Raw genomic sequence first — 11467 nt, forward strand, 5'->3', positions numbered from 1 at the left:
CCTCAGTGCTTCGCGGATGACACAGAGCAGCTCTTTATATAAATGATGGGGTGGCGTGAACTAGTGCCATTAAAAACCCGAGCTGTCACATTACTGTGCATGAGATCTGATCATTAACCACTCGAGCTAATGAAGAAGTATCCACGGGATATGCAATGAGAGAGAGAGAGAGAGAGAGAGAGAGAGAGAGAGAGAGAGAGAGAGAGAGAGAGAGAGAGAGAGAGAGAGAGAGAGAGAGAGAGAGAGAGAGAGAGAGAGAGAGAGAGAGATATAGATAGATAGATAGATAGATAGATAGATAGATAGATGGATGGATGTTTTTCATGAATTCGTGTTATTTTCCACACTTTTCAATTGCTTCTGCGGTGTAAACTTTGAAGTAGCTTCTATTTATTAATAGCGGCTCCACATGTAGATCGCTGCCTGCCTCCTCGAGCTTCAGCGCGCCGTGCTCGATTCAGCGGCAGCCCCTTCAGTCCCGGCCGATAATCGCGGCTCGGTCCTCGGGGTACCTCAGTAATGAAGCTCACTTCATTCCAGTCACAGCGGGGGACGCGGCCCTCGAGAGATAAGCTGCACAGAGAGCCTGTCCGCTGCGGTTACGTTGCATTAGACTATGCATAATTAAATGTCAATGATTGTAATTCTTGTCATTATAAACCGTGACACGGGCTCGCAGTGTGCAATAAAGTCCAAGGGATCATCGGTTGCGGTTTTTGTGTTCTTGTGAATTTAAGATACCGTGCATTTACATAATAATGAATGCAACGAGAAGGCCGTGTCGCTGCCATGTGTGCGTGCCAGAGGCTTCTCCGCGAAGCCTTTGCCTCCTTTCCAGATGGAAGGGTCATTTCGAAAGGACTGTGAAGAGCGTGGATATGGAAATGTACATTGAAAGTGCTCTTGAGAGGATAATGATTTCCGCCTCCAGCAGCCTGACAGCCCGCACTCACATTTGCAATTTTCATTTTCCACGCTTTGCATAATAATGAACCTAAACCGCTGGAGTATACGACGGCTCTACCTGAACGCCGCTCCCTGAGTTACAAACTGTCCCCTGGCGCACTGTGTGCGTGCAGCCGCATCGGCGGATTGAACACGGGCGAGATCCTGCGCTAATCCGAGAGAGAGAGGGAGAGAAGGGGAGAGAGAGAGAGAGAGAGAGATGGAGGGATGTCTAGCTATATCAGTTAAACGCCAGTGCGCTGTTATTTTAAGTGTCTCTTCCATAAGTTTACTCCATGCAGAAACACACACAGTGACACACACACACACACAGTGACACACACACACTGACACATACACACACTGACACATACACACACACACTCTCTCTCTCACACACACAGTGACACACACACACACAGTGACACACACACACTGACACAGTGACACACACACACTGACACATACACACACTGACACATACACACACTCTCTCTCTCTCACACACACAGTGACACACACACACACAGTGACACACACACACACACACACACAGTGACACACACACACACAGTGACACACACACACACACACACACACACAGTGACACACTGACACATACATACACACTGACACACACACTCTCTCTCTCACACACACAGTGACACACACACTGACACACACACACACTCTCTCTCACACACACAGTGACACACACACACACTGTGAATAATCATCATTTTTAAAAAGCAACTCATGTGTTTATTTATTTTACTAATAATTACTGCATACAGCGTGGAATAGATCATACAAACTGTCATTTTTACAAGAATGAATGAAGTAATGATCTCTTGTTAACCTACGCTAATGAATCGCTAGTCAGTGACAGGACTTCAAGGCAAGGCTTTCACTCCATTTCTGTATCCCTAGTCACCATAGCAACCCTATCCCCCGCGCCTTGTCACCGTGCTGAGTGTCTCTGAGTTCTCGTTTCTAATGCAGATTTCTAACCCTAACCCTACAGCCGGTGTCTAAAAATGAAACAGTGAAAGCGACCCTTAGCTGTGCATCGTCCTGCTTCTCATCGCTGCTGCTGCTGCCGCCTGCAGGCGAGGAGAACCCGGAGTCAGACAGCATGTTAACCCTGCACAGACTGGCACGAAACCGGCCTGTCTCATTGCAAGCAAGCCTTAACATCCCCCAGTGCTTGTCATGAAATGCAGCCATGACACTGAATAAAGCCACATCTGTGACTCTCCCGTTTAAAACAGCCTCATCCTGACCCTTCAATCCCCCAGCTCGGAGCTCTCGCCTGCCCTGCAGCGCCCCGGCGGCTCTGGCGGTCTGTCAAGTGGTTCCTGTGAGGCCCCTGCCCTCTAGTGGTCATCTGTGGTATCTGCTTCGTCTAAACCTGGCTCTCTCTGGGCTGCAGCTGCATGCAAATCCATTCCTGCATCAAACCTTTACTAAGCAGAACGAAGAACGGTTTATTAATTTTCTTCATTTAGAATTTTGTTTATACATTTATACCAATTTTGTTACTTTTTTTCATCAAGAAGGAAATACAGAAGTTGAATATAGACTCTAACCTGTTGAAAATGTTTGAATACAACCGTGAATGTTAGAGGTGTGAGAGGGGAGGGATGGAGGGAGGGAGGGAGGGGATGAGGGGAGGGAGGGAGGGAGGGGAGGCGACGGAGGGAGGGAGGGGTTCAGAGGAGGGGGTGAGGGGAGGGACGGAGGGAGGAGGGGGTGAGGGGAGGTGACGGAGGGAGGGAGGGGAGGCGACAGAGGGGAGGGAGGGAGGGAGGGATGGAGGAGGAAAGAGGAGGATGGAGGGAGGGAGGAGGGGTTCAGAGGAGGGGGTGAGGGCAGGGATGGAGGGAGGAGGGGGTGAGGGGAGGCAACGGAGGGAGGGAGGAGGGGAGGGGAGGGAGGGAAGAGGGGTTCGGAGGAGGGGGTGAGGGAAGGGATGGAGGGAGGAGGGGGTGAGGGGAGGCGACGGAGGGAGGGATGGAGGAGGGAGGGGGTGAGGTGAGGGACGGAGGAGGGGGACAGAGGGAGGAGGGGTTCAGAGGAGGGATGGAGGGAGGGAGGGGGTGAGGGGAGGCAACGGAGGGAGGGAGGGAGGAGGGGAGGGAGGGAGGGGGTGAGGGGAGGGAGGGAGGAGGGGTTCGGAGGAGGGGGTGAGGGAAGGGATGGAGGGAGGAGGGGGTGAGGGGAGGCGACGGAGGGAGGGATGGAGGAGGGAGGGAGGGAGGGGGTGAGGGGAGGGATGGAGGAGGGGGACAGAGGGAGGGAGGAGGGGTTCAGAGGAGGGATGGAGGGAGGGAGGGGGTGAGGGGTCTAGTGCTCTTGTTTCTCAGTGTGTGTTGGCAGGGCAGCATGCTCGCTCTCCCCCTCCCCCCTGCCCCCGCTCTCTCCAGGTGGTGGTGGCCGTGGCCAGGCTGGGGGGGGGCGGGGGGGTTCAGGTACACGTTGAACAGCGCCCCCTCCAGGACGGGCTCCTTGCCGCAAGACTGGCAGCTGCAGTGCAGGATCTTCTCCACTAGCTTGTCCACGCGGGGCATCTCCTTGTTCCCGGGGCAGTCCAGTGTGACCTGCGGAGAGGAGAGCGGTTACAAACCCTAAACACAGCAGAGATCCAGGGAGCAGGGATTCAGGGAGCAGGGATTCAGGGAGCAGGGAATCAGGGTGCAGGGATTCAGGGTGCAGGGATTCGGGGTGCAGGGATACTCACCACCTCCCACAGGGACTGGGCTGGCATGCAGGAGTCGCAGTGCACCAGGGATTCTGTGGACTGGGGGAAGGTGTTGGGCACACTGTAGCTGAAGCACTGCCCCAGACAGGCCCTGCGGAGAGAGAGAGAGAGATACATATAAATATACACATACATATACACACACATGACATATACACACAATAATTCCCCTCCCACCCGATTTTAATAATCGCAGTTAATAACATATCAAATAATTCCCCTCCCACCCCGATTTTAATAATCGCAGTTAATAGCATATCAAATAATTCCCCTCCCACCCGATTTTAATAATCGCAGTCAATAACATATCAAATAATTGGGCAGCGGTGTGGAGTAGTGGTTAGGGCCCTGGACTCTTGACCGGAGGGTCGTGGGTTCAATCCCAGGTGGGGGACACTGCTGCTGTACCCTTGAGCAAGGTACTTTACCTAGATTGCTCCAGTAAAAACCCAACTGTATAAATGGGTAATTGTAGGTAAAAATACTGTGTAAAAAAATAATGTAATTGTATGTAAAAATAATGTGACATCTTGTAACAATTGTAAATCACCCTGGATAAGGGCGTCTGCTAAGAAATAAATAATAATAATATACAGACAACACATATACACAGAATACATACATACATACACACATGCACACACACGCATGCACGCACACACACGCATGCACACACACACACACACGCACACACACGCACACACACGCAGTGAGCTCCTGATGCATGCTGTGTCTCTCTGGCCCTCACCGGTTCTGTATGGACTGTGCTTCACAGCCGCTGTGCCCCACGATCTGCGTGATGTTCTTCGCCTCACACCAGGCGCTCTTGTCGGGGAACAGCGCCAGGCGGTTAATGTGAGCGGGCGCGGCCAGGCACAGAGCTGGCAGCAGCAGCAGCCAGCCAATCACAACGCAGCTCGGCATCGCTCCAGCAGCACTACAGCAACCTGAGACAGGAGGGGAGAGAGAGCCGTCAACACTGTCCACAGAGAAAGAAAATGTGAATGCACTTGCCGGCCACAGGGTGGCGCCAGCGTCTCATTTCAGCATAGAACAGCTGTGCAGTGTAATCCCATCATATAATCTCATTATAACAACTAAATAAATACATTTAAATCACCAGAATAAAATCTCAAGAGACCGCGTCCCAGCCCGCTCGAGTGAGCCGCCCTGCACCCGCACCAGTAAACAGGTATGGTTTTATACAGTAGGGAGAGCGGGGCCGGTTGTAACGCCTTGAATTTCTCCAATCAGAAGCCATCAGTCACTGGGCACAGGCTCTGTTCAGGTCTCTGTCTGCCAGTGGAACAGGAGCTCTCTATGGTTTGATCGACACTCATGGGTTTGTGACCTGCTAGAGTACAGTGTTTCCTCAGCGCTCTTCCTGTGATCTGTACCTGTGTTATCCAGGTTATGGATCCAGGCTTCAGCATCCTCATCCCGGATCTCTGTACTTATAACTGACACCTTTCACTGCTCTGTGTTTGGTTGTTGCTGGAACATGAGGTTTAGTAATTGCTCCCTGGGGTGGGGCCAGTTGTAACACGTGTTACAATCAACCCCATACACCATTAGCTGAACTGGGCACGTGAATCTTGCACTGCAGAAAACGAAATATTCTTGCTTGATAAGGCCTAGGATTTTAGGAATGTTAAAAAGTTTTAAAAGTAGGAAGAAAATGTGAAACAAATGTGAACATGTTTCTTTTTCAATAAAGATATTCAGTTTCTGATTTAAATAAAAGCAAACATTATATACATGTGAAAATTGATCTCATTCAATAAAACATTCAGTTTCTGAGTCAAAGTAAACGTGTTGTTGTTTATTTAATTATTCTTCACAGAATGTTACATCTGACCCCGCCCTCGTTACGAATGAAGCTTGCCATGGGGTCAGTGGGAACATCGCACACACTCTGGCTGTATGTCTATCAGCTCTTAAAACAGGATCGCCATGGGGATCGCTAGAGGACAGGTGGAAGTTATTTGTATCAAAGTCTGGTCAAACTAGCTCAAATCATCTCTGCGTAATGGACAGAAAGGTAAGAAAAGGTTACAGCTGTCCCCGGCCTCCCCTAAGCAGTACAATCCACTACACTGTAAAAAAAACAAGCCCTTTCTTGGACTGTGTCTTCGGTAAGCCTCCCTTCTCTCAGTGTGTATCTGCGAATCATTACAGACGGGAGTCCTTCTGAGCTGCTCGAATATATACAGGAACGCCTGTCCTAGAGATAGATCATTCTGATGACGCTCCATAGAGTTCATTGACATCGTAAAACAGATACAATCAAGTGAACGGCTGTAAAACAGGAACCAGGCGCTGGAACGCGTCGCTGAAATAAATCCTCGTGTAGCTTTTCGGAACTGCAGTCTCTCCTCCGTCTGCCAAAAACACAACGACTGACAGCGGGGTCGCCCAGTGCTTTCAGAGCCCCGACCAGCCGAGCCAGCGGCGAGATTTATTAAAACAAACATCTGATCCGCATTAGGAAGCTGAGTTACAGAAACTTCTCAATCTGCAACCGAGTTCGCTACACGCCCAGTTCCACAGCGCGTGTGAGTGTGATTGCGAGTGTGTGAATAGGATTGTGATTAGGATTGTGAATAGGATTGTGATTCGGATTGTGATTAGGATTGTGATTAGGATTGTGATTATCAAATCGAATCGTATATTCTTTCTCCTTGTTTTCTTTCTGTCTCGACCTCTGCGACATGCATGTTCGGGGTCGCTTCACATCTGCAAATCATTGTCGGTTTGCTGGGATTTAAAAAGCTCAATTTGACCATTTATCATCGAGATAAAAGGAGTGCAAAAACGGGCACGTCGCATTAGGAGGCTCGTTTTATAAAAGCAATTCTCTCCGATACGAGACAGGAAGGGAAAAAAGCTGGAAAGCGACCAGAGCGCGTTGTTTTAATGCGGTTACTTTTAGAAAAGGGGAGAGACGCGAGAGGAGAGAGGACAGAGGAGAATATAACACGAGTTTTTTTTCTCTTATACTTACCAGTTTTTAAAAAGACATGAAACTGTGTCAGTCCTGTTTGCTGTGCCGGCGAGGGTGCGAGGGAGCAGGCAGGGGGACAGTGCTCGAGGACCCGCAAAGTCCAGTCCGGGTCCCGTGATCCGGCGCGTTGAGGGTCTGACAGCGCGACCGCGGTTTGTATTGAGAACAATCCGAAGATGAAGAAGTAGAACACGCAGGAGAAATGGTGAATAACAGCGTCACAGCTGGACTCCCACCAAAAAACACAAAAAAACCTACACTATCAAAAACATCTTGAAGCCAAATGATTCAGGGAAATGCGCCGGGTGGGAGGGTGAGCGGAACGCGCCCCGGGCGGTATCTCTCTCTCTCTCTCTCTCTCTGCCTCTCTGTCTCTCTCTCTCTCTGCCTCTCTCTCTCTCTCTTTCTCTCTCTCTGCCTCTGTCTCTCTCTCTCTATGTATGCCTGTCTCTGCGCCTCTCTCTCTCTCTCTCTCTCACTCTCTCTGCGCCTCTCTCTCTCTCTCTTTCTCTCTCTCTCGGTTACGTGCAACAAAAACAGTTTTTATAAAGTCCTCAGGAAGCTGCTGGCAAAAGAGTGGCAGCGCAGGATTGCGCAGGACTCACTTTCTCTGTTCCTCCGCAATAATAACGAGCTCCAGTTCCGCCAGCCCCCTGCTGTGTTAAAGTCTAAATGGAAACAAAAAAAACTGCCAAATTCCAACCTCGAAACTGCTGGTCCAAGTTCAAAAGCGAGGAGCTGACTCAGACTGAGACTCAGAGTGAGCTCGGCGTCCCGGGAGCGTGTTCCCGCGGCCGGTACCTGGCGGGGGAAGCTCGTTCTCTAGAGCCGTGTCCAGCTTTGCTTGAGTCTTGTTTTGTGTGTTTTTACTGTTGCACGCTCCAGTGACGTCCTTGCAACTGGTTTTGAAGTTCTGAAGGTGTCCACGTGAGCACACAGAAAACACGTGCAGATGTTTGTCGGCTGTCCTGGAAGTCTATAGATGAGCGAGTCGATTATTTGCCAGTGTGGACGCGCAGGTGCCACACTGTTCCGAACGGGCTGCGCCTTAACTAAGCTGTATTGCACAGGAAAGCAGCTCAGCAGTTTGCAGTTGTGCCATAATAGTAACAATAGCAACAGCAGAACTAGCAGGCTGTCACTCCAGCGCAGTGGGTTCGAGGCCAGCGCTCAGTCCGGCTCTCCGGGGTCGAGTCCCGTCAGCGGCGTGGCGAGTATCCGGAAGGTGTGAATGAAGAGAAGGGCAGGACCGTGCAAGCAGGGCAGGCAGCTTTACAGAGGCAACTTACAGCTCTGCTGGGGTGAGTCTGAGCAGAGGCGTCTCTCTCCCTCCCTCTCTCCCTCCCTCCAGGTGTGTTTGTTGGCACGCTGCCAGAACCGCCTCGCTCCTCGCGCTTCAGTTGCCAGCGAGATACCATTGAGATGGACAGAGAGAGAGGGAGGGAGAGAGAGAGCGAGCGAGAGAGAGAGAGAGAGAGAGAGAAATGCATAGTTTCTGAATGTGTCAATCTAATTTAACCCATTACCTCCACGGCAATGTAAAATAAAACAGTTTAATACCTGTGCAGACTGACTATACCTCCTGCCTCACAAGAGGCGCATTCAATCCAAACTTACTGACCCGTTTTACAAACTGCATTCTGCTATTAAATCAAACTTCCATGCATGGGAGGAAAACACAGTAATACAAAAGCATTTGAAATGAGGCCTGGGCCAGTACCAGTACCAATCACAGCCAGCCCTCACTCTCTCCCCCCTCCTCTCCCCTCTCCTCTCCCTCTCCTCTCCCCTCTCTCCCTTCTCTCTCCCTCCTCTCCCCTCTTCTCTGTCTCCTCTCCTTCCCCCTCTCCTCTCATCTCTTCTCTCCCCTCTCTCTCCTCTCCTCTCCTCTCTCCACCCTCCTCTCCCCCACCTCCTCCCCTCTTCTCTGTCTCCTCTCCCCCCTCTCTCTCTCCTCTCCTCTCTCTCGTCTCCTCTCTCCTCTCCTTGCCCCGGGTCTCAGAAAGGTCCTGCTTGTTGGCTCCGCTGGCAGGTGGAATCTGAATTTCCTGCAGGTCCGTGTAATGCGATGATCACCTGCTAGTAATAAAAGCCTCTCCCTGCCCGGCCTTGGCATTCCCGCAGCATTCCTGACATTTCCCGAGAGCACTGGAGCCGGCAGGCTGGGCGTCCTGCTTCCACAGCCAAGGCTTCGGATAGGAGCTTCCCAACCCCCCCGGGACGGTCTCTGTCCCACCGCAAGGAGGGCTAGCGAGGCCTCTTTTAACATTGGGATCAGTGTGCGAGGCCCTTTTTAACACTGGGATCAGTGTGCGAGGCCCTTTTTAAACACCTGGGATCAGTGTGGTGTTGTTATGGGGTATGTATAGTTTTGCTATTGCAGTGTATTTCAGTTGAGCTCCACTGGTTATAATGGGGTTACTGGGTTTGGAGTCGGGGGGGGGGGGGGGGGGGGGGTGTGGGGGGGGGGGCTCATCTGGAATGCATTGCCCCCCCCCGATAGTTCCCGTCCCTCAGGCAGGGCTGACACTGCACCCTCTCCCCCTCCAGGGAATCACCGCATTGAAAAGAATGAGTGCTCTCTCATTACAGTGTGAGTGCTCTTTCATTAGTGAGTGCTCTCTCATTAGTGAGTGCTCTTTCATTAGTGAGTGCTCTCTCATTACAGTGAGTGCTCTCTCATTACAGTGTGAGTGCTCTCTCTTAGTGAGTGCTCTCTCATTGGTGAGTGCTCTCTCATTAGTGAGTGCTCTTTCATTAGTGAGTGCTCTCTCATTACAGTGAGTGCTCTCTCATTACAGTGTGAGTGCTCTCTCATTGGTGAGTGCTCTCATTACAGTGTGAGTGCTCTCTCATTAGTGAGTGCTCTCATTACAGGTGAGTGCTCTCTCATTAGTGAGTGCTCTCTCATTAGTGAGTGCTCTCTTATGAGAGGATCCTGTGCTAATGCTTTCAGCATCTCTCAGATTAATGGGGTTCCTGTAACCTCTATTGTAAACCGTTCCCAGACCAAAGCCAAATGTTTTAAAACATTGCAGCAGCTGGACACAGTTGCCGTGTGCCGGGCAACCCTCCCCCTCCCGAAACACAAACACAACCGTGCCGGCTGCATCAATTCAGAACTGCCTCCCCTTCCCGGAAACACAAACACAAACCGTGCCGGCTGCATCAATTCAGAACTGCCTCCCCCTCCCCCTCCCGAAAACACAAACACAACCGTGCCGGCTGCATCAATTCAGAACTGCCTCCCCCCCCCCCTCTCCCTCCCGAAACACAAACACAACCGTGCCGGCTGCATCAATTCAGAATGCCTCCCCTCCCCCTCCCCCTCCCGAAACACAAACACAACCGTGCCGGCTGCATCAATTCAGAACTGCCTCCCCCTCCCCCTCCCGCTCCCGAAACACAAACACAATCGTGCCGGCTGCATCAATTCAGAACTGCCTCCCCCTCCCCCTCCCCTCCCCCTCCCGAAACACAAACACAACCGTGCCGGCTGCATCAATTCAGAACTGCCTCCCCCTCCCCCTCCCCCTCCCGAAACACAAACACAACCGTGCCGGCTGCATCAATTCAGAACTGCCTCCCCCTCCCCCCTCCCCCTCCCCCCCCGAAAACACAAACACAACCGTGCCGGCTTGCATCAATTCAGAACTGCCTCCCCCTCCCCCTCCCCCCTCCCGAAACACAAACACAACCGTGCCGGCTGCATCAATTCAGAACTGCCTCCCCCTCCCCCTCCCGAAACACAAACACAAACCGTGCCGGCTGCATCAATTCAGAACTGCCTCCCCCTCCCCCTCCCGAAACACAAACACAACACCGTGCCGGCTGCATCATTCAGAACTGCCTCCCCCTCCCCCTCCCCCTCCCGAAACACAACACAACCGTACCGGCTGCATCAATTCAGAACTGCCTCCCCCTCCCCCTCCCGAAACACAAACACAACCGTGCCGGCTGCATCAATTCAGAACTGCCTCCCCCTCCCCCCTCCCCCTCCCCCTCCCGAAACACAAACACAACCGTGCCGGCTGCATCAATTCAGAACTGCCTCCCCCTCCCCCTCCCCCTCCCGAAACACAAACACAACCGTACCGGCTGCATCAATTTAGAACTGCCTCCCCCTTCCCCCTCCCGAAACACAAACACAACCGTGCCGGCTGCATCAATTCAGAACTGCCTCCCCCTCCCTCCCCCCTACCCCCCTCCCCCTCCCGAAACACAAAACACAACCGTGCCGGCTGCATCAATTCAGAACTGCCTCCCCCTCCCCCTCCCGAAACACAAACACAACCGTGCCGGCTGCATCAATTCAGAACTGCCTCCCCCCTCCCCCTCCCGAAACACAAACACAACCGTGCCGGCTGCATCAATTCAGAACTGCCTCCCCCTCCCCCTCCCCCTCCCCCTCCCCCTCCCGAAACACAAACACAACCGTGCCGGCTGCATCAATTCAGAACTGCCTTTATTGAGTCAGAGTGATCACTAGAACACAGCGGCAACATCATCATCATCATCATCATCATCACAACAACGAGCACGCCGACACACAAGCTGATATCTGTGTTGTTGAGAAGAATGGACCCGGGAGGGGAGGGGGGTGGAGAGACGCTCCGGTCAGCCTCAGCAAACAGAGATCGCCCCCCTAGTGTCTCACACACATAATGCCGTTACTGTTCCTGGGGACAAAACAAAGAAATATTTATTAGATCACAAGTCAAGAAGCATCAATCCTGCACTGGGTAATACTGAATACA

General features: G+C 52.0%; 2 protein-coding genes across 3 annotated transcripts in view; both read right to left on the reverse strand.

Moving 5' to 3' along the window:
* Window positions 1–1681: 1681 nt before the first annotated feature.
* Window positions 1682–9187, reverse strand: LOC117411664 (neuroblastoma suppressor of tumorigenicity 1). Of its 2 annotated transcripts, XM_059020186.1 has the most exons (6): window positions 9043–9187; window positions 8787–9009; window positions 8000–8104; window positions 4455–4653; window positions 3686–3797; window positions 1682–3545 (listed from the first exon to the last, which is right to left on the reverse strand). In XM_059020186.1, the coding sequence occupies exons 2-6, from the start codon at window positions 8977–8979 to the stop codon at window positions 3255–3257; spliced, it is 900 nt and encodes a 299-aa protein (XP_058876169.1). In that variant the 5' UTR covers window positions 8980–9009; window positions 9043–9187; the 3' UTR covers window positions 1682–3254. The 2 variants fall into 2 exon arrangements, with proteins under 2 accessions (XP_058876169.1, XP_058876170.1); XM_059020187.1 differs by lacking the exons at window positions 8000–8104; window positions 8787–9009; window positions 9043–9187 and adding an exon at window positions 6711–7993.
* A 1971-nt stretch (window positions 9188–11158) lies between these two features.
* micos10 (mitochondrial contact site and cristae organizing system subunit 10) overlaps window positions 11159–11467 on the reverse strand; it is a 2470-nt gene continuing 2161 nt past the window's right edge. Inside the window, exon 4 of the mRNA XM_034019317.3 lies at window positions 11159–11389. Within this exon, the coding sequence (XP_033875208.1) occupies window positions 11381–11389 (9 nt within the window). The 3' untranslated portion in view covers window positions 11159–11380. The remainder of the gene's footprint in view (window positions 11390–11467) is intronic.

The sequence above is a fragment of the Acipenser ruthenus genome, unplaced genomic scaffold, assembly GCF_902713425.1.
Source record: "Acipenser ruthenus unplaced genomic scaffold, fAciRut3.2 maternal haplotype, whole genome shotgun sequence".
Lineage (NCBI taxonomy): Eukaryota > Metazoa > Chordata > Actinopteri > Acipenseriformes > Acipenseridae > Acipenser > Acipenser ruthenus.